The sequence below is a fragment of the Rana temporaria genome, chromosome 10, assembly GCF_905171775.1.
Source record: "Rana temporaria chromosome 10, aRanTem1.1, whole genome shotgun sequence".
Lineage (NCBI taxonomy): Eukaryota > Metazoa > Chordata > Amphibia > Anura > Ranidae > Rana > Rana temporaria.
Window position 1 is genome coordinate 86093406 of NC_053498.1, and position 24293 is coordinate 86117698.

The window sequence follows — 24293 nt, forward strand, 5'->3', positions numbered from 1 at the left end:
CTTGCGACGTCATTTGCCGCAATGCACGTCGGGAAAGTTTCCCGACGGAGCATGCACTGTACGCTCGGCGCGGGAGCGCGCCTAATTTAAATGATTCCCACCCCCGGCGGGATCATTTACATTGCGCACACTTACGCCGGGCAATTTTGCCGGCGCGCCCTCGCAATTTACGGAGCTACTGCTCCGTGAATCGAGGGCAGCGCAAAATATTTGCGGGGGCGCAGAGGAAAAATCGTTGCCCTGCTCCCCCGCAAATAACGCGCAAATGTACCTGAATCTGGGCCAATGTCCATAATGTCACTACAGCACATAACAGGGATGAAGCAGCTTGCAAGTGAAACCACAACATGTAGCAGGACACACACACGAAAGTGCCAGATGGCAGTGCTATATGTAGCTCTACAAAAAGCAGAGAGTGGACTCGCCACCCAATGGACAGATAAGCAGTCAAAATTTCCTTTTACAGGTGTTCTTATTATAACTTTTGGCAATAGGTTCAGTTTAAAATTATTAATTTAATCAGACAGGAAATCATGAACTGGCTTCCAGTAATTCTGACATCATCAGTTTGAAAGGTTTGGTAAAATTCTTAATAAACAAGTTGTGGTTCATATTTTTATTAACAAATTTAAGATGTACATTTATCTTATTATTAACATTATGTGATGAATATATGAGCTGCCCAGGGGCGGACTGTCCATTCGGGCACTCGGGCACTGCCCAAGGGCCCAATGCCACTAGGGGGCCCCATCATTGTTGCCAGCCTCAGTAAAACCAGGGACAGTATCTAAAAATCAGTGTTTTAAAAAAAATCACAGGATTATAGCTGCCTCGCCTCTCCAGTACATTTTCAGTGTGTGTATGTGTATGCTGTGTGTATGTATACCGTGTGTGTGTATATTGTCTATGTATACTGTATATATGTGTGTATACTGTGTGGCCCCATAATCTATTGCCTGGGGGACCCATAATCTCCTATTGCCCAGGGACCCCATAATCTCCTATTGCCCAGGGACCCCATGAGTTGTCAGTCCGCCCCTGGAGCTACCTTTGGTGTTTTAAGACACATTCACATTGTTCCTGCAGTACATTATCAAAGTATATTATAACTAGAGCAAGAAAATATTTTGTATAGTCTCTTAAATCAGTAAAAATCCCCGGTTATCCAGGGTTACTATGGCATTTCCAGCATTCACAAGGGGTTTTTTTTGTCAGCTAAGCGTGTCCTTTCAACTTGGAATGCAAGAAGAATATCAACTTTTCTCCACCAGAACTGTTCTCAATTGTGCATTGCACCAAGTTCACCAGTCACCCATTTAACTTACCAGTTGTATATATGCATAATGGTCTCAGTTAAAGTATAGGGAACAATATTAAAGGCGAGTTGCAATCTGCATTTTTGTTAAACCAATACATTATAGTGATACCAGAGGGGGAGGGAGATGTCCACTTGGTATGAATGTGGGTCAATAGTATTGTAGTCTTCCATGTCTTGCTGTATTAGTCCATGGTCTAGGCAAAGAAGTCATTGACACTCCATGGACCAACTGTCCTTGTAGTCTTATAGGTGTCGCAGTTGTTGGACTCTGAAAAGGTGTAACATTGGAAGACTCTCTGTTTCTGTGCTCTTCAGCAGGAAAAGCTCTTTGCCTCATTAGTAACATGGCTGGAGTATCCTTTGTTGTCCACCGTTTGCCCTGTTAGAAAAAAATAAATTCACATATTAACCAACTTGTTGATGAATTTATACCTTAAAAGCGAATTAGTTTTCAGTTTGGATCTTTATCCACTCACACATCCACTTCACACTCACACCTTACTCACAATCTTCACCTTCTCTGCACCTACCCCTAAAGGCAAGTTTGTCCCTGCAAAATGACTATTAGGCTCTACTCACTCCTCCTAAACCCACCCAATCTCACTTTCCCTCTAGAAGTCCTCCCACAGCTTCCAAGTTATCGGTCTACCTTCTTCCCCCTAGCCATCTATACCACCACCACCCCACCAGCACATTCCATACTTGACCACTTCACCATTCTAACAACATCCCACCTCTAGCTTACCCACCCCACTTCCAACAACCTGCATTTACCCCTTGCCCACTCACAGTGCATCTTTCCTAAAACTGCATTTACCATCCCCACTTGCCAACCTGCATTCGTAATTATGTATTTTCTTTCATAAATTTAAAGTGTTTGTTACTCCAATATTTCCAAAACATATGTATAATATGTGCCTGCTGTACCATGTACTTGTATGAAAATGTACCCTGTTCTCTTTGTGTTGCTTTATTTGTTTGGAATCCCTGGTGTTCCTGCCAGGGCCGTTGCTTTCCTTTTCGTCCAAAAAATACATTTATTTAGTTACTCCCGAAATTGGTTTTTATATATTTTGTTACGTTAAAAAATTTATTCGTCCTAAAATCCGAATGAATTAAGGTCGAATCTGTCATTGAAGGCTTATGGTGTCTGTCGAAAATGTTCTAAGAAGATTCGACGGAGAAGCTAAACTGTACAACGCCGCAATCGTACATTTCCTTTCGAATCTTCCGCCTACAAGCTATAGAAGAATTCTAATGTTGTATGACACTAGTAATAATTATATTTATAAATTATTATTACTAATATCAAAAATTTGGACGAAAATGCATTCGGACGAAAATGAATGCACATGTCTATTATCCATAAACATTCCCATTCTGGATAGGGCACAATTTTTAAAGCATTAGCTTTTATATCATGCCCAGGGATAACAGACACATTTATAAATATATCCCATTTATGTCTGTCTTTTTTTTTCTGTGCTGTCATCACAGGTCCAGACCAGTATAAATATTGCAAGTGAGAAAAAGGAACATTTATGCTGTATGTACATGTTGAATTCAAGGTTTTCATTGTCAGAGTCAGAGGTGATTTCTATATTGCAATGCACTTATGTAAATACTGGAGATCAGAAGCTGTTAAAAGCAGGCAACAGCTGAAACCCTTCATAAATCCTATTAGATGAGTAATTTGCTTTCCACAATTGGCTGTCACTATTGCACAGTGGATGGGCAGAGCTTGGCTACATTTGTACAGTCGTCGCCTTATCCACAGTGATTGCGTAAATGCATCTTGGCATAGAAATATGCTTCCTGAAAGTGAAGATATTAAACATACAGCATTGTGAAGCAGATATCTACCCTATGTTTACTCCTTGTCTGTAGAGCCATGTTTAAATCACCCAGGCCCATGACAATGCTTAAAGCGGAGCTCCGGTCACGTTTATTTTTTTGGCCATTTAAATGTTATGTAGCTAAAGATCCCATTGTAACCTATAAAACATACCACATAGTTTTGTAAATTAATAAAAAACGTGCCTCCTTTACTGTGCTGTACGCTGTGACCGTTTCCATTCTCTGTGTGGGCAATTGAAGCCCAGTGCATTTTTTTCACTGTTCCTGGCGAGATGTGCATGCTGGGTAAGCCTTAAACCTCCCCCGTGCGCATTAGAGCGCCAATCGTATCGGCGATTGTTTGTGCCGTTGTCATAATAACGGGCAGCGGCGGAGGAACGTCGCGCCCGTTGTTATGACAACGTAAATAACATAATCCCCACACTAATAAAAAAAAATTCACGCCGATCTAGTGAAAAGTAAGGGCTTTGGGCCAGATTCACATAGAAGAGCGGCGGCGTAACGTATCTTAGATACGTTACACCGCCGCCGCAATTTTTCATCGCAAGTGCCTGATTCACCAAGCACTTGCGATGAAAACCTACGCCGGTGGCCTCCGGCGCAAGGCGGGCCAATTTAAATGGGCGTGTGCCATTTAAATTAGGCGCGCTCCCGCGCCGGACCTACCGCGCATGCTCCGTTTCTGAACTGCATTGCGCGCCGTGACGTCATTTTTTCGAACGGCGACGCGCGTAGCGTAATTCTGTATTCCCGGACGGCTTATGCAAACGACGTTAAATTTCTAATTTCGACGAACGACGGCCATACTTTAGACAGCAATACGCTTGCTGACTAAAGTTAGGGCACCAAAAACGACGACTAACTTTGCGACGGGAAACTAGACTAGCGGCGACGTAGCGAACGCGAAAAACCGCTGTGGATCCGCCGTAACTCCTAATTTGCATACCCAACGCTGGTTTACGACGCGAACTCCCCCCAGCGGCGGCCGCGGTACTGCATCCTAGGATCCGACAGTGTAAAACAATTACACCTGTTGGATCTTAGGGATATCTATGCGTAACTGATTCTATGAATCAGTCGCATAGGTAGAAACAGAGATACGCCGTCGTATCTCCACTGTGAATCTGGCCCTTTGTGCCCTTTTTGAAAATGGCGCTGTAAACATTTTTCGGGGCATAGGAGCGCACAGACTCCTGAGAAATCAAGACACAACGGGCCAGATTCACAGAATAGATACAACGGTGTATCTCCTGTCGTATCTATGCGGCTGATTCATAGAATCAGTTCCGCATAGATAGCCCTAAGATCCGACAGGTGTAATTGACTTACACCGTCGGATCTTAGGATGCAATACTTCGGCCGCCGCTGGGGGGATTTTGCGTCGTATTCCAGCGTCGGGTATGCAAATGAGGATTTACGGCGATCCACGAAGGTTTTCACGTTCGTTACGTCGTCGCTAGTAATTTTTTCCCGTCGCAAAGTTACACCTGCTTTAACATGGCTTAACTTTAGTCGAGCCATGTTAAAGTATGGCCGTCGTTCCCGGGTCGAATTTCATTTTTTTTTTGTTTTGGCGTAAGACGTCCGGGAATACGAATGGACGCTATGCACATCGCCGTTCTAAAAAAGGACGTCACATCGCGCAAAGCACGGCGGGAATTTATAAACTGAGCATGCGCAGTACGTCCGGCGTGGGAGCGCGCCTAATTTAAATGGTACACGCCCCATTTGAATTGGGCGGGCTTGCGCCGGACGTGTTTACGATACACCGCCGCAAGTTTACAGGTAAGTGCTTTGTGGATCAGGCACTTACACTGAAAACTTGCGGCGGTGTAACGTAAACGGGTAACGTTGCGCCGCCGCAATTGTACTAAAATCTGGCCCAACATTCCCAGGAGTCTGTGCGGTGTAGGCTACAGAGGAAAACAACCGTGGTGCAGGAAGTAGGCAGATTAGGAAGTCTGCCTAGCAACAACCGCTTTAAGGTATGTATAATTTTTTTTTTACTCAGCTAATGACATTTTTTTTAAAGTGCTGATGCAGAGTTTGATTTGAGGGTGGAGCTCCGCTTTAAAGCTAGGGGTCATATATTATTGTTTGAAAAGTAGATTTACACACCTGGATATATTGAAAGAACTAGGGGGTTTAAAAGTACAATTACATACCTTCCAACTTTCTACACAGTATGTAGGCAAAGGACTAATCACTACTATATTTTCAGTTACCACAAAGGTCTAATATGCAGAAAATGATTGGATAAACCACACAAGTGCTTTTTTATATACATTTTTCCTTTATATTTACTTTTCAAACTCACAAATGCAGTAATATAGAGGTTGGTTAAACATTTTAGTGCATCATAACACTTTGGGTAGTAAAATTACACATTTTGTATAGAGATGTACACATAAGACCAAAAATAGGGACAAATGAGGCTGCACGAAGGACAGAGGGATTTGGATATTTTAAAAAAAGGGACAGTTCCTCTATATCAGTGGTTCTCAACCTGGGGGTCGGGACCCCCTGGGGGGTCGAATTACAATTTGCCAGGGGTCACCAAATCCTGGGCTGTTCCTGAAGCCGGCACCACTCTCCCAGCCTTTTTGCGTGCCCATTCAGTTCACGGCATGGCTGGGGGACAGAGACTAGAGGTCAGCTGACTGGTGAGAAGTGGGAGGGGCTGGAGGAGACCCCATCTCCTGATTTCAGCAGAGGTGTCACTGCTACGAGACACCACAAAGTCGGAGACACAGTGAGTAACACTAACTGTGAATATAGTCCCCATTAAAAGTCCCCACTACAGTTCTCAGATCAGCAGATGACCTGGATCAAGAGCACCTAAGTTGACTTATCAGAACTCCCCCCAGCAAATTACTAATTAGTGGCGCAAATTACTTGTCTTGCCTTGGGTGCTGACAACCCACGCTACGAAAATAATTTTACTGTTAGGGGTCCCCACAACTTGGGAAATGTTATCAAGGGGTCACGGCACTTGAAAGGTTGAGAACCACTGCTCTATATGCAGCTATATTATAATTATATTTTAACTTTGAATAGATAAATGTTTGACATAAAATGTCAGTAACTGTAAAACCTAAACTAGCCATACATTTTAGCCATGGGCGGCCTTGTCGGTAACCACAAAGCTCAGCAAAAGTAAATTTCTAAATCAAAATCAATTTCTCTACATTGTACAATATAAAAAGATATAGCGACCTTTAATGTCCATTTGTACCTGCCTGCAGGAGAAATCAACATCATTTGCTATCACTATAGATACACTGCTAGACTATGTAGTATAAGGAGAATGATATTGCCTACTATGTTGTGCATGCTTCAAACTGTTTAATTTATGTGTATTTAAATGGGTCTCCTAGACAGAGAAAATTGTTTCAATGTAGTAAACATTGCTGGTCTCTTTAATGGGCCGCTAAACCCTCTAACATTCCAAGATAGCAAGAATTGCATTAAAGGGGTTGTAAAGCTTTGTGTTTTTTCACCTTAATGCATCCTATGCACTAAGGTGAACAAAACACCTTGCACTCTCGGGCCCCCCAGTTTTACTCACCTGAGCCACGAAAATCCGTGGGCGCGATCCCGCGATGGTTTCCCCCAGCTTGAGGTGGCTCTTCTTTGGAGATTCAAAACAGTGCAGCTATTGGCTCTCGCTGCTGCCAATCAAATCAATGACGTGGTATGCCGGGGGCAAGCCGAGTGATACACTTGGTGGCTATGGCCGCCACTGTATCACACGGGCGCAAGCCCACAAGCTAACCCTCTTGGCAGAGCGCTTCCCAGAAGGGGGGTTAGCTCTTGCGGGGAGGAGCCGAGACAGCCACCGAGGAACCTCAGAAGACGAGGATCGTGGCCACTCTGTGCAAAACCAAGTGCACAGTGGAGGTAAGTATGGTATGTTTGTTATTTAAAAAAAAAATACCTTTACAACCCCTTTAAAGTTGACATATTGCTATATTATCAAGGCGGAAAATGTTAGGCCAAACAGTGACTGCATCTAATCAGAGGAAATTACTGTTCGGATATTCGGGCAGCTACAGTGCTGCCGCTGTCTGACTGTAGTAGCCAGCAATATAGATTCCTCTGTCCACTAGTACTAGCATTGATGGGGGAATCAATTGAATGTACACTAACCTTAATACATACACCTTCTCAAACACAAGTTTAGATGCATGTATCCTTTGCTATGCTATAGATCAGGGGTCTTCAAACTACGGCCCTCCACTTGTTCAGGAACTCCCATCATGCCTAGTCATGTCTGTTATTGTCAGAGTTTTACAATGCCTCATGGGATGTGTAGTCCTACAACAGCTGGAGGGCCATAGTTTTGAGGATCCCTGCTATAGATACTGCAAATATAGAACATTTTCTAAAAAGATATTGACCATACCTAACTGATACATTTCCTGGACTGATATATTTAAAGCCAGACTCCAGACTAAACTTCTCTTCTTCTTTTTTTTGTGAATCTAGTAGGGAAAGATTAGACATTTTGCTAGATTATATACTGCTGTCTGTAACTTCTTCTCACTGCCTGTGTATTTTATGGGTGTTAGATCGAACAGGATATGTTGGAAAATCTCACCAATGGGGACACAGGCACCAAAAGAAAGTAATTTTCTAGCAAAAGTGAGCAAAAACCTTTTTCAGGATTGTAATTCTGTTGGGGAGTTTTTTTTTTTTTTCTTCTAGAGTCCCTGTCATTTAGGCCTAACTGAAGTTTGTTGGAAAAGTTAAAGATCAAAACGCAGCATGCAACCACAAGAAACATCAGTAAATAGTTGACATATCAGTCATCAGGGCACAGCAGGGTCGAAGGCCCCGTACACACGACCAGTTTCCTCGGCAGAATTCAGCTTCCGACCGAGTTTCTGGCTGAATTCTGCCGAGAAACCCGGCCGTGTGTACACTTTCGGCCGAGGAAGCCGACGAGGAGCTCAGCGAGGAAATAGAGAACATGTTCTCTATTTCCTCGTTGTTCTATGGGAGCTCTCGTCCCGCCGAGCTCCTCGGCGGCTTCAGTGCTGAACTGGCCGAGGAACTCGATGTGTTTGGCACGTCGAGTTCCTCGGCCGTGTGTACGAGGCCTTACTTATGTCTCTGAGCCAAATGCTCTTATATACGACTTGCATTAATTGTGCTGGAAACAGAATTGCCTCAAAATCAGCTGTATTGCTTTATAGTAACTAACCAGCAGGTGGTGCCATTGCACTGCTTGGAAGCAGTGTCTTCTGGTTGAGTAAAGCTCTGGTAAAGGTGCATTTTTTCTGTATTAAAGTGGAAGTAACACATACAAAATAAGACATTTTTAGAAAGTATAGATTTTCTTGATAGAAGAGACGTGCAAAGTCTGTTCTGCCAAACAACTGCTGCTTCTGGCATTTAAATGTGTATGTACACTATACAGCGCATGTGCTGTGCACTGTACACTTTTGAATCTTCCTAGCATGCCGGATTTTGGAGACAATGTAACCCGTGCTCATGCACAGGAGTCACACAGTCAGAGGCCACTCAATGGCCAAATAGGACAATAGGGGACATGGAAGTAGCTGCAAAAGGGATGGCAGCAGTGGCTGATGGAGCAGCAAATGACAGAACAGATAGGTCAGAGCTGGAGGATGAAAACAATGGGGTAGAAATGTACTGCTGCTAAGGGGGGTTAAAGCTTACTGGTAGTTTTGCACTGTCTATCTGACTGCAAATCCATTTCTGTTACTTCCTGCTACTTTTACCTGTTCTTAAAACTGAATAAAAATTGGATTGAAAAACAAATGATTAAAAATTGCGCAGACTAGAAAATTATTTTAATGTGAGTTTATTATTTAACATAAATCCTTTTCCCTGCTTACATTATTTCAAACCTCAGCCAAATATAAGTAGGTGATTTTAAATAAGGAAAACAAAGCAACATGGTAACAAAATAATCATTAGGGCGTAGCTGGAATGTGGGTCAGATGGATGTGGTGCCATGCCTGGCACCTAGCCTAGATTCTCTATTCAGTCATAACAACAGTAGTAGCCATTATCATTGCAGTAAAGAATACAAGTGTGTACAAAAGCTTATGGCCAACCAGGATTCTGTTATTTGTCAAACAATGGCCACGGAGATGTGGGTGTAACCAACAAGCCAATGAAAATCTTATTACGATCAGCTGCATAAGCGGGCAAAATACAAAATGGTGGCAGCGTTTGAAAGAAAGGACCTAAACTCTACCACACCCTGAACAACTGTTCACAAATAAAAGGGTTCGCCTTCATTTTTAATGTTAGTCTGGTAGCATTTCCCAAGGCTCATAGAAAACAATAGCTCAGAAAACCCATTGTTATGGATTGAAAGCATCGCCAGACTTAAAAGATTTTTCCATTGAAGCAGCTACTGTAAATACAGAGTAAGTACATAAATAGGAACTATGTCACCTGCAATGCGATTTAGAGTCTGAGCAGCCAATTTTATGATCTGTAAAAGATAGTGCAGCGCTAGTAACAAGTCCATCAAAAAGTCATCCTAGTGATCTTTAAAACGTGACTTAATGCAACAGCATGCGGGTGATGAGAGTGGAATATAGTAAAACACCTCCACCGATAACAGAAATGGCCGCTCACCTCACAAGGTGGACCCTCTGTTAGATAGGGTCAAATGCGCTTTCCCATATGGGTATAATCCAAGCAAAGCTCCGACAGCAATCAATCAAAGGGCCAAGCACTCGAACTCACGAATGATACCAGTGGGAGGTAGGTCCAATCATAGAAAAAAAGGACACTTGTGGGACTTCTTCAGCGTCCCAAGGGACGCAACGTTCGGTAGGGAAGGACGTGACGTCACCCGCAGCCTTCCATCGTATTACACATCATGCTGTATTTCCTGGCACTGGATTAGTGCCTATGTTTGTGAGTTGTTTATACATTTTTTATTACATTTATAATATTATTATGGAGAGCACTATGGTATGTCCTTTTTTTCTGAGTGCTTTTATAGTGGATACTAAAGGAGGCTGCTCTTAAAGCGGAGTTCCGGCCACAATTTCACTTTTTAAATATAAATACCCCTGTAATACACAAGCTTAATGTATTCTAGTAAAGTTAGTCTGTAAACTAAGGTCCGTTTTGTTAGGTTGTTACAGCATTTAGACACTTTATAAAATAGAAATTGACTGGGGCCATCTTAAGTGTGGGCATCATGAAGCCAGACTGTATGACTTCCTGGATTTCAGCCTTGCAGATCTCGCACATGCTCAGTGCTGCACAAGCAGTGTCAGATCAGGTTTCAGCACCTGTGCTGTCCAAGTCACATGATTCTTTGAGACTGGGGAGTGCACAGACTCCTGGAAAGTTACACCCACTACATTCCCAGGAGTCTGTGCGGTGTAGGTTAGGAAGCATTAAGCACCTAGGTGCAGGAAGTGGGAAGATTAACTATTCTGCCTAGCAACAACACTTTGAAGGCATCTAAAAAAAAATTTTTTTTCGTAAAGGAATAATGAAATTTTTTAAAAACTACTGATGTAATGTTATATTTATGGGTGGAACTCCACTTTAAGACAGATTTAGGTACTTGCAATGGATGCAGTTAATGTTTTATTGAATATATACCGTATAACTGCATTCATCAATGTTTTTTATATATGACTGCGGATCAACTTTTATACTATGGCTTAATAAGACTATATAGTAAAGCAGTAGTGACCATAGGTGTAATGCTGGCGACGCATCATGCATACAAATGGCCTGAATCATGTATACATGGGCAGCTTAAATTATATATGTTTAGCCATTTTTTTTAGGATAGAGTAGGGAAAGGTTAAACCCCTGTCAGTTTAGAGTATACAGTGTCTTGAAAAAGTATTTATACCCCTTGACAATTTCCACATTTATCAACCAAAAACCTAAATGTATTTTATTGGGATTTTATGTGATAGACCAACACAAAGTGGCACATAATTGTGAAATGGGAGGAAAATAATAAATGATTTTCAAAATATTTTACATATAAATATCCTGAAAGGTGTGGCGTGCATTTTTATTCATCCCCCTTTACTCTGATACCCATAACTAAAACGTTTTTTTTCGGTCGGAATTCCATACAGACGAACAATTTTCCCGCTAGGATTTTTTCCTGATGGGAAAAAAGAGATCCTGCTCTTTTTTTTTCTGGCAGTTTTCCTGTAGGAAAAAGTCCAATGGAGCATACACACGGTCAGGATTCCCGGCCAAAAGCTCTCATCAGACTTTTTCCGACGGGAAAACCGGTCGTGTGTACGGGGCATTAGAGTCTGCAAAAGACTTGAGACTGGGGTGGAGGTTCACCTTCCAGCCAGGGCCAGATTAAGAACATCATGGGCCTGGTGCTGAGGATTTTGGTGGGGCCTTTTAGGCTGCATTCACACCTCTGCGACAAGTAACGCCGCGTACGCGGCGTATTTTGCCGCGAATAGTGTAACTTTTTTTTTACAAATCCTTCCTATTGCTTTGTATGGCCGATCGCCAATGCCGCCTGAAAAAAAGGGTCCGGGACTTTTTTTCATGCCGCAGGTGTACGGCGTCTATGAGATGTGAACCATCTCATAGACAGCAATGGGAATTCTCCCTTCAGCGGCACGAGCGGCCGGCGTCGGGCGTTTTGTCGCGGAGGTGTGGATGGGGTGTAATAAATAAATGCGTGGGAATGACATGAACGCAGCCCAGCCAAGGCAAGTGACCAAAGGCACAGAACCCAGAAGGAAGACCGGGTGAAGATGGAAGTGTCCAGGCCCCGCCTGATTCATCGCAGCACTGGAGGGCTCAGTCTGAAAATTGAAGTGTACACTAATGTGCTAATATGCTGTGCATACTTGTACGTTGTGGCATAACCTACCTCAGGGCCTCTAAAAAGTAGTAATGTCAGGAAAGTTTACTACCGCTTTATTATCACAGGATCCCAGGAGCCTCTCATGGGGCCCCCTACTGACCCGGTGGACGGTGGCCCTTGGGCAGTGCTTAAGTGCACAGTCGCTAACATTTAAAAAATATTTTCAGGGCCACTTTTTTTATATAAGTGCTATATTTAGAGTAGCTGAGATCCCCGATGTTCCTCTATACATCATAGCAGTATTCACAAAATTAAATGAGTACTAATAATGGGGCAGAACAAATATGAGAACTGAGATTTCCTTTAGTTGAACTAACAAAAGTGTGTCCATTCTAGAGCTGGTAACATTGAGGATATTCAGTATAATTTTAAAGAACTGTTTTTGTGGGTAAGCGACATAGGGGAGGAGTATGGACGATATATAAGTGGGAAGTATGTGCAGGTGAGGGAGAGGAATGTGGAGGGTCTAACAGTGGGCACTATGTACAGGAGAGGAGTACAAAGGGTACGAAAAAAAGCACTATGTACAGGAGAGGAGTGTGAAGGGTATGACAATGGGCTGTATGTACAGGAAGAGTGAGGGGGTATGACAGAGGGTAGTACATACCAGAGAGAAGTGTGGAGGGTATGATGGGGCAGTATGTACAGGAGAGGAGTGTGGAGGGTATGACAGTGGGCAGTATGTACAGGAGAGGAATGTAGACGGTATGATAGTGGGCTCTATGTATAGGAGAGGAGTGTGGAGGGTATGAAAGTGGGCAGTATGTACAGGAGAGGAATGTAGACGGTATGATAGTGGGCTCTATGTATAGGAGAGGAGTGTGGAGGGTATGACAGTGAACACTATGTATAGGAGAGGAGTGTGGAGGGTATGACAGTGGGCACTATGTATAGGAGAGGAGTGTGGAGGGTATGACAGTGAGCAGTATGTACAGGAGAGGAGTGTGGAGGGTGCGACAGTGGGCACTAAGTACAGGAGAGAAGTGTATGACAGCAGGCACTATGTACAGGAGAGGAGTGTGAAGGGTATGACAGTGGGCGCTATGTATAGGAGAGGAGTGTGGAAGGGTATGACAGTGGGCACTATGTATAGGAGAGAAGTGTGGAGAGTATGACAGTGGGCACTATGTACAGGAGAGGAGTGTGGAGAGTATGACAGTGAGCACTATGTACAGGAGTGGAAGGATATTTAGGGACTGAGTAGTGGTTAAGCGGGTCATACATGGATTGAAATTACGCCAATTATGCAGAGACCAGCCATAGTCAATCTATGTATGGGCTAGCTGGTTTTACACAAGTCAATCTATTAATCAACTTGAGTACAACCAGCCTGTTTTTTTTTCTTAAAACAATCAGTGCTGCCAGCTATAGTTAGCAACACTGATCATTGTACGCACTGGCAGAACACAATAACACTGCAGGAGTGATTCCCCCATCCACAGGTCAGCAGGTGAGAGGGTGTGTGGGGACAGGCTGGGGAGAGATACTAGTCAGTGGCTGGGTAGGCACTGGTAGTATCAGAGCCAGATACACACAGGTTACATACGCCACGATCGTTAGACCAAGAACAATAATTCTAGTACTAGACCTCCTCTGTAACTCTAAACATGTAACCTAAAAAAATGTAAAGCATCGCTTAGGATACCAAAAAAAATTGTACTAACTTAACTAACTAACTGTTTTTTTAATGAATGAAACATTTTTTTCCAAAAAAACATGTTTGAAAAATTGCTGCGCAAATACCGTGCTAGAGCTGCACAATTAATCGTTAAAAAAATCGTGATCTCGATTCAACCCCCCTGAAGATCTTCAATGCAGAGTTTGCCGATTCTTTCATATAACAAGTGGAGAGACTTTCAGCTATCAAAAGAAAATATCCGGGCAGTCTGCCAAGTTTTTAACAGGAAACATTGTAACTAATGCTTCCTTCTTAGATCAAAGGGATAAACTTCTGTGTGTAAAGAAAAAATCCGGGCAGTCTGCGAAGTTTGTAAACAAAATGAAACATTGTAACTAACTAACATTGTAACTAAATTTAACCACTTAAAGTCCAACACTTGTTTCTTAAGTTAGAAAGCAATATTATTTGCTAGAAAATGACTTGGAACCGCCAAACATTATATATATATTTTAGCAGAGACTCTAGGGAATACAATGGCTATTGCTGCAATATTTTATGTCACACTGCATTTTCCCACTTCAATGAATAATAAAAACCATAAAAACAAAACAGTGAAGTTAGCCCATTTTTTTTATTTATTTTTTTTAATGTGAAAGATGATGTTACGCCAGAAAACAATCGTGAGAGAATCGTGATCTATCTTCTAAGCAAAAAAATTGCAATTCTCATTTTAGCCAGAATCGTGCAGCTCTGTACCCTGCAACATAAAAAGTTGCAAAGACCACCATAGAGTCATTTTCTAGCAAAAAACAAATGATGATTTTTACATGTAGTAGAGAAGTGTCAGAATTGGCCTGGGTGGCAAGGGGTTAATTACCATGAGTAATATACAAATAATTATTATAAGCACTGTGATCCTATCAGTCTGCTGTAGTGTGTCAGCTTGTATTTATATTGGCCGCTCTGAATGTAGCTTCTGACAGGCTGTGCAAGCAGGCCTGTATCTCCGGAACCATAAATGATAGCCGTCCCATATTTTGACCAGTTGTGGGGAAGCTCTTCCCATGCCTACCCCCAAATGTGGGGTTTCTGTGACCTCTGGTGATCGAGCTACAACCCCCCAAATTCGATCTTAGAAAAAAAAAAATCTTAAAAAAAAAAAAAAAAAAAAAAAAATTTTTTTTTTTTTTTTTTTTGGGCAAATGGGCCTATCTTGAGAAAGGGGCCTGGAGCTGCAGCTCCATCAGCCCTATTGTTAATCCGGCCCTGCTTCCAGCAGGTCAACAACCCCAAACATACAGCCAGAGCTACAATGAAATGGTTTAGATCAAAGCATATTTATGTGTTATGCCGCGTACACACGACCGTTTTTCATGACGTGAAAAATTCCATTTTTTAAATTGGTCATTAAAAATGATCGTGTGTAGGCTCCAGAGCTCCAGAAGATCTTCAATGCAGAGTTTGCCGATTCTTTCATATAACAAGTGGAGAGACTTTCAGCTATCAAAAGAAAATATCCGGGCAGTCTGCCAAGTTTTTAACAGGAAACATTGTAACTAATGCTTCCTTCTTAGATCAAAGGGATAAACTTCTGTGTGTAAAGAAAAAATCCGGGCAGTCTGCGAAGTTTGTAAACAAAATGAAACATTGTAACTAACTAACATTGTAACTAAATTTAACCACTTAAAGTCCAACACTTGTTTCTTAAGTTAGAAAGCAATATTATTTGCTAGAAAATGACTTGGAACCGCCAAACATTATATATATATTTTAGCAGAGACTCTAGGGAATACAATGGCTATTGCTGCAATATTTTATGTCACACTGCATTTTCCCACTTCAATGAATAATAAAAACCATAAAAACAAAACAGTGAAGTTAGCCCATTTTTTTTATTTATTTTTTTTAATGTGAAAGATGATGTTACGCCAGAAAACAATCGTGAGAGAATCGTGATCTATCTTCTAAGCAAAAAAATTGCAATTCTCATTTTAGCCAGAATCGTGCAGCTCTGTACCCTGCAACATAAAAAGTTGCAAAGACCACCATAGAGTCATTTTCTAGCAAAAAACAAATGATGATTTTTACATGTAGTAGAGAAGTGTCAGAATTGGCCTGGGTGGCAAGGGGTTAATTACCATGAGTAATATACAAATAATTATTATAAGCACTGTGATCCTATCAGTCTGCTGTAGTGTGTCAGCTTGTATTTATATTGGCCGCTCTGAATGTAGCTTCTGACAGGCTGTGCAAGCAGGCCTGTATCTCCGGAACCATAAATGATAGCCGTCCCATATTTTGACCAGTTGTGGGGAAGCTCTTCCCATGCCTACCCCCAAATGTGGGGTTTCTGTGACCTCTGGTGATCGAGCTACAACCCCCCAAATTCGATCTTAGAAAAAAAAAAATCTTAAAAAAAAATAAAATTTTTTTTTTTTTTTTTTTGGGCAAATGGGCCTATCTTGAGAAAGGGGCCTGGAGCTGCAGCTCCATCAGCCCTATTGTTAATCCGGCCCTGCTTCCAGCAGGTCAACAACCCCAAACATACAGCCAGAGCTACAATGAAATGGTTTAGTTTTTAAATTGGTCATTAAAAATGATCGTGTGTAGGCTCCAGAGCATTTTTCTCGATGTGAAAAATGGTCATTAAAAATTTAGAACATGCTCTAATTTTTTGCGTCATTTTTCACTTTGTCGTTTTTCACATCGTCGTTTTTCACGTCGTCGTATTTCACGTTGTGAAAAGCGTCATGTGTAGGCTTTAACGTCGGGGAAAAAACGCTCCTTTTTCACACGGGACAGTGGAGGTAGCGGTATAGCGGCGGTATTACCGCGGTTTCCCATTGATTTCAATAGGAAGTAGCGGTGTAGGAGCGGTAAACATTGCTATACCGACGGAATTGCGGTGGTATTTAGCCGCTAGCAGTGCGGTTTTAACCCCGCTAGCGGCTGAAAAAGGGTTAATACCGCGGTTTTCCATTGCTTTCAATGGGAAGGAGCGGTGGAGGAGCGGTAAACACCCTGCTCCTCTCACCGCTCCAAAGATGCGGCTAGCAGGACTTTTGGAGCGGTCCTGCTAGCGCACCCCTTCAGTGTGAAAGCCTTCGGGCTTTCACTCTGAAGACTGCAGGGCACAATTTTTTCAGGCGGTATAGCAGCGCTATTTTTAGCGCTAAACCGCCTTAAATATGTGTCAGTGTGAAAGGGGCCTAGGATTTCTCTATGGAGATAATGGGCCAGATTCAGGTAGATCGGCGCATCTTTGTGCCGGCGTAGCGCATCTCATATGCGCTACGCCCGATTTATCCCAGAGAGGCAAGCAGAGTATTCACAAAGCACTCGCTCCCTACGTTGCGCCAGCGTAACGTAAATCATTTGGCGTAAGCCCGCCTAATTCAAAGTAGGTGGACGGTGGGCGTGATCCATTTAAATGAACCGTGACCCCATGCAAATGATGGTCCGAACGAACGGCGCATGCTCAGAATCACGTCGAAGATACTCCCTAAGATACGATGTTAACGTAACCTACGCCCAGCCCCATTCACGTACTACTACGTAAACGACGTAAAATACGACGGCTGTTCCGTCGTCCATACCTTTGCATGGGATGCCCCTCCTATAGGTGGAATAACTTTACGCCGGACGTACGCCTTATGTAAACGGCGTATACTACTGCGACAGGCGCAAGTACGTTCGTGAATCGGCGTATCTCGGTCATTTGCATATTTGACGTGTAAATCAATGGAAGCGCCCATTGCGGCCAGCGTAAATATGCGCCTAGGCTCCGATGCCGTAGGAAACTTTCGTCGGTCGGATGAAGCCACATTTCAGGCGTATCTTGCATTAAGAATCAGGCGCATAGATACGACGGCGCATCTGTGCACTTACGCAGGGTATCTAAAGATACGTCAGCGTAAGTGTTACCTGAATCTGGCCCAATGTCTAGCTAATCAGGGTGGGTATGTATTGTGTGTATATTGGAAACAATGCCAACAATACCATGTTTTACAGAATTGTCCAACTTTTTCATCAGATGTTCCATATCATTTTTCCTGTTTACCATTAATATCCATGGGTCAAAAGTCAGGAGGAGGTCAGTGCTTCTCCATTTTTGAGAAATGCAGACCCTGGCGGTGACTTGTCCTTAAGGTTCCCCTAACGGGGAAGTTCCTTCAAGGCCTGCGCAGGCGCAAACTTGCCGACGGAAATCTCCGAACCTCGCCCGGGATCCAGGCTCATTCTTTAACATCCCCGTGGATTGGAGGATGTTAAAAAAAGAGCCAGGAGGCCGAGCGAGCGGAGCGAGCCGTCCGAGCGAAGCGAGGACTTGAGGCCTATTGGCCACTTTCCTCGAAATCCACGTCGCCCTGGATGCCGGCCGAGGTTCGGAGATTTCCGTCTCGGCAGAGCACATTGCACCTGCGCAGGAACTTTCACGATAGCCGGAACCAGCTCGGCAGATCAGCGGCATTAGCAGGTGAATCAGGAAGGTTTTGAAAAGAGAAATTTTACTTCATTCACTAAGCTAAGGAATTTTTTTTTTTTCGCAAAGTGAACAGCCTACTTGCCTTTAGTATATCAACCTCATTGTCTCTTTAATGCAATATCCGTAATGATAGAAACTATGCATTGGTAACTATAAAACATTGCAGGACATCTAAGTTATTAAAGTCTAATGACTTGTTTTCAGCTCGCCTTAGATCTTCATTTGGAATTTGCTTTGATGCAATATTTAGAATATGCTAATCTACAAAGTATCCTGACCTACATTAATGATCGGTAAAAGATTCATGACATAAGTCATCTTTAGGAGTCTAATCCAGCGTCACAAAGATGGTTAGCTTATGAAACAGCTTGTGTTTTATATTGTTTTATTGCATGCCACTGAGAACATGATAAAAGAAAGTTTAACATTCAAAAGTTATACAGTCACACTGACAAATCTACTGGACCTGAAGAGTAAATATTGAAATAAGGTGGAGGAAATATTAGACAAGGGAGGAAACCACATAGCATAAAAAGCCATGCAAAGTGCGCTGCTGCACAGAAAGAAAGAATTTGTTCCCGGGAAGACCTGTACCGGGTTTTACTGTAAAATATCATGTTGCATTCTTGTTTTTAAAGGGATTCAGACTTTTGACCTCTCCAGATTGCAACATAGCTGAATCCCCACTAGCTGCATTTTCATTGTGCCGTCAAACAGATATCAAAAACTAAGCAATACAGTTGCTGTATTTTTAGACACAACTAACAGAGGTATAAGTAGGTAGCATCCGCCTCCCGTAAGCTTCTGCACAGCAAAACTGAGGCCTCGTACACACGACCGAGGAACTCGTCATAAAAGAAACATCGTTTTCCTCGACGAGTTCCTTGTCAGGCTTGTGGAGAAACTTGACAAGCTTTCTTTGCGTACACTGGGGTAGATTCAGAGAGAATTTAAACCGGCGTATCCATAGATACGCCGCATAAATTCAAATACTGTATGAGCCGGCGTATCTTCTTTCTGTATTCAGAAAGCTAGATACGCCGACATTAGCCTAACATACGACTGGCATAAGTCTCATACGCCGTCGTATCTTAGGGTGCATTCTCCCGTTCCCGCTCCCGTCGTTTTCAGCGTAGAGTATGCAAATTAACTAGTTACGCCGATTCACAAACGTACGTGCGCCCGGCGGTAGTTTTTTACGTCGTTTGCGTGAGTCGTTTTCGTCGTAACGTTGCTCCTGCTATTAGGTGTCGCAGCGAATGTAAAGTATGGACGTCGTTCCCGCTTCGAAATTTGAATTGTTTGCGTCGTTTGCCTAAGTCGTTCGCGAATAGGGCTGAACGTAATTTACGTTTACGTCGAAACCAATACGTTGTTGCGCCGTACTTGGAAGCAATGCACACTGGGATATATACACGGACGGCGCATGCGCCGTTCGTAAATCACGTCAATCACGTCAGGTCATCACATATTAGCATAAAACACGCCCCCCTTCCACATTTGAATTACGCGCGCTTACGCCGGCCCCATTTACGCTACGCCGCCGCGACTTACGGAGCAAGTGCTTTGTGAATACTGCACTTGCTCCTGTAAGTTGCGGCGACGTAGCGTAAATATGATACACTGCGCCGCCGTAAGCTAAAGCGCAGCTACGTGAATCTACCCCACTGTCAAGACCAAATCTCCTCGTTCTCAAACGCAGTGACGTACAACACATACAATGGCAGGGGAAGTTCGATTCCACTGGCACAACCCTTGGGGCTGCTTTTGCTAATCTCATGTTACTGCATGTTAAGTAAAAGTTTGGTAAGAGACGATTTGCACTTTTCAGACTGTTACAGCGTGAAGAATGTGTTCTCTCCATGACAAACGCTACTTTTACCGAAGGTGCGCTCCCGTCTCATACTTTATTCTGAGCATGCGCGTGTTTCTAAGCATACACACGAACGTGTTTCTCGTCGAAAACCAGCCCATCGAGGAACACGACGAGGAAATTGAGACTCCCGTTGAGGAAAAAGAGAACTTGTTCTCTTTTTTTCTCGTCGAGTTCCTCAACAGTTTTCTCGATGAAAAACATACACATGACCGTTTTCCTCGGCAAAAAAGCTCTCCCACCAAGTTTCTTGATGGATTCTGTCGAGGAAAACAGTCGTGTGTCCGAGGCCTAAGACTAGGAAAGAAGGAAAAAGTACTAAGAGGCAATCAGAGGCGGCTCTAGGTTTTGTGAGGCTTTAGGCAAAACATAGACATGAGGCCCCACTCACACCCATAATGGGAAAAATAATTCAAGCAAGAAAATGGCTGCAGAAAATGCACGGATCTAGCACACAGGTGATCAACACCACTTCCAGGGCACCCTCCTTACCCATTAGACATATTCAGCCAATGCAAGAGGGGGGAGATAGGGGGAGGTGAGAAAGAGAGAGGGATAATAGAGAGATCCGATGATGCCGACATTAGTATTGATCACAGGCAAATTAGGCGGCCGTGAGGCCCCTGTGAGTGCAAGGCCTTAGGCGACCGCCTAATTTGCCTAATTAGAGAGCCGCCTCTGGAGGCAATCTACCTTTACTGCAATAGACAAGAGCTGACACTGATCATACTGATAGGAGGAGAGAGCAGAGTCTATCTTATCAATGTGCTGATGCTCCCTCATTCAGCTGACTTGGATGTGTTCTTAAAAAAGCTGTGCTGTTATTGCTGCCCTGAATTGTAAAGGATTTGGTTGTGTTGCCTAACAGGGGTGCCAGGATCACAAAATTTTCTGCACAAGATTGCCCAAAATATTTTCTCAAAAATGTGTCAATAACTGCACTAACATGTATATTAACCCCACTCGCGCCTAAGGGTAAAACGAATCTAAATGCCTAAGCCCAATTTTGCAACTTTGACATGTGTTAGTAAAACCGTACATATCCTCACAATATCATATCCGGGGGATTTTACCTTGTTTTTTTCAGAATAAATTGTGTTTTTATTTGGTGGTAAATGATAATGGATATCTCTTGACTTTTTTTTATTATCTAAGGAAAAATGGCCCAAAATAGTAAAAAAAAATTTTTTTAATCGACCAACAAAGAACAACCCAAAATAAAGTCTCTTGCTCCTGACAATCGCAGTGATACCACGTATGTGTATGTTAGTTGTTGTCTGTATCCTTAGTACAGCCCAGAAAAAAGTTTTCATACCTAAAACACACTGGGGCAGATTCAGATAGATTAGCGGATCTTTAGATCCGCGTAATCTATCTGATTTTCGATCCGCCGGTCCAATTTTGCGAGTCAAGTGCATGATTCACCAAGCACTTACCTCGAAAATTGCACCGTCGGATTGTAACCCCCCCGGCGGAATGCAAATTCCGCAGCTAGGGGGAGTGTACAATTTAAATCAGGCGCGTTTCCGCGCCGATTTAACTGCGCATGCGTCGCCGGTGAAATTTGCCAGTGCGCATGCTCCAAATGACGTCGCTAGGACGTCAACGTTTTCGGCGGCTACGTAAATTCCGGCCATCCGTATTCCCAATCAACTTATGCAAACAACGTAAAAATTTGAATCTCGGCGCGGGAACGACGGCCATACTTAACATTAGCTACCCCTCATATAGCAGGGGTAACTATCCGCCGGAAAAAGCCGAACGCAAACGACGTAAAAAAAAAGCGACGGGCGTTCGTTCGGTCTTGAATCGGCGGTTCTCCTCATTTGCATATCCGACGCGTAGAAAACTGCGACGACACCTAGCGGCCGGCGGTAGATTGCAGCCTAAGAATCGAAAGGCACTTACACCAGTCGGATCTAAGGGAGTTCTATGCGGAACTGATTCTTATGAATCAGTCGCATAGATCCGACCGTGGGATCTCAGAGATACGACGGCGGATCAGGAGATCCGCCGTCGTATCTCTTTGATGAATCTGCCCCACTAACACTAACTGACACTGATGCCGCGTACACACGACCGTTTTTTTATGTTATGGAAAAAAATGAAGTTTTTCTCGACGTGATTCCCTTTTCTTGTACAAAGAGTTTTATTGAAAAAACACATCAACAAACAAAAAAGAATACAAAAGAAAAAAGCAGTGGAGGACACACCATAAGCTTATCATATATCAGAAAAAATAGTCCGTAGACCTGAGATCAGTCCAGCTCCTAGGGATCCGAAAACGAATCCAGAAGGCCGGCAATAGAATGTCCTCAACTCAAGTGGCCTGCTAGATTGACCTAATGCTGGCTTAGGTAACATTAGGTTAACACACCGGGGTAAATGTAGAACTTAAAAGCACAGTTGTTGTACGATACACAACCTTACAAAAAAAAATAAAAAAATAAAAATAAAAATAAAATAAAATTCAAGCAGGCACATAGCAGAGGATATCAGTATTCCAAATTGTAAATTAAATAATGCATCCTGTGTCCAAGGCCAAGTGATTCCCTTTTCAAGCCTGCCTTGCATACACACGATCGTGATAAAAAAAGCTCAAGCAATGCGCGATGACGTACAACACGTACGACGGCACTATAAAGGGGAAGTTCAATTCGAATGGCGCCACCCTTTGGGCCAATTATGCAAATTTCCCTTCTCTTAACTTGCTTCTGAGCATGCGCATTTTATTTCCCCCTCGTTAAAGCTTACACACGACCGTTTTTCACAACGAGAAAAACGACAACGTGAAAAACGAAGAGAAAAAATAGAGCAGGTTCTACATTTTTAATGCCCACTTTCCCCGTAGAGAAAAATGCTCTGGAGCCTTCACACAAACGTTTTTAACGACCAGTTTAAAAAATGGCATTGTTCTCGTCATGAAAAACGGTCGAGCTGAGCTTCACATGATACATCACCTTCTACAAACCATAGGGTTGGTTTAACAATTATTATTGGGAAGTGACTGTGTAGTCCTCCACCTCTATTTACTGTACCTTAGGTTATAGGTGTTGTGTTATGCAGTTTTGTGTTCTCAGGCCTTCTTAGGAACGGCCCTAACTGTTATTTATGTGTTTTTAAATAATTTCTATGTCCTTTTTCAATAAATATTAATTTTTTACTATAATATGCCTATAAAGTCCATCATCTGCTATATATTGTTTTTCCCAATCTGACCCTGACCTTTGTCCCTGACCTTGACCCAAACACTAACCCTCGGGCTGACTTACAGTGGGGATCAAAAGTTTGGGCACCCCAGGTAAAAATTTGTATTAATGTGCATAACGAAGCCAAGGAAAGATGGAAAAATCTCCAAAAGGCATCAAATTACAGATTAGACATTCTTATAATATGTCAAAAAAAAGTTAGATTTTATTTCCATCATTTACACTTTCAAAATTACAGAAAACAAAAAAATGGCTTCTGCCAAAGTTCGGGCACCCTGCAGAGTTATTATGTTGTACTGCCCCCTTTGGCAAGTATCACAGCTTGTAAACGCTTTTTGTAGCCAGCCAAGAGTCTTTCTATTCTTGTTTGAGGTATCTTTGCCCATTCTTCCTTACAAAAGTCTTCAAGTTTTTTGAGATTTCTGGGCTGTCTGTCACGCACTGCTCTTTTAAGGTCTATCCATAGATTTTCAATTAAGTTGAGGTCAGGAGATTGTGAAGGCCATGGCAAAACCTTCAGTTTACGCCTCTTGATGTAATCCCCCGTGGATTTTGAGGTGTGTTTAGGATCATTATCCATTTTTAGAAGCCATCCTCTCTTTAACATCCTTCTACTCATGAAATGTTCCCTGTGCCACTGGCTGCAATACAACCCCAAAGCAAGATTGATCCACCCCCATGCTTAACAGTTGGACAGAGGTTATTTTCATTAAATTCTGTGCCCTTTCTTCTCCAAACGTACCCTTGCTCATTCCGGCCAAAAAGTTCTATTTTAACCACATCAGTCCACAGAACTTGATTCCAAAATGCACCAGGCTTGTCTATATGTTCATTTGCAAAGTTCAAACGCTGATTTTTGTGGTGAGGACGTAGAAGAGGTTTTCTTCTGATGACTCTTCCATGAAGACCAGATTTGTACAAGTATCTCTTTATAGTGGAATAGTGTACCACAACTCCAGTGTCTGCCAGATCTTTCTGGAGGGATCGTGCAGTCAAACGTGGGTTTTGAATTGCTTTTCCCACAATCCTGCGAGCTGTTCTGTCTGATATTTTTTTTCTTCCAGATCTT

General features: G+C 42.8%; 1 protein-coding gene across 1 annotated transcript in view; it reads right to left on the bottom strand.

Moving 5' to 3' along the window:
• Positions 1–966: 966 nt before the first annotated feature.
• FAM83E (family with sequence similarity 83 member E) overlaps positions 967–24293 on the bottom strand; it is a 99184-nt gene continuing 75857 nt past the window's right edge. Inside the window, exon 6 of the mRNA XM_040325662.1 lies at positions 967–1697. Coding sequence (XP_040181596.1) covers positions 1467–1697 — 231 coding nt within the window. The 3' untranslated portion in view covers positions 967–1466. The remainder of the gene's footprint in view (positions 1698–24293) is intronic.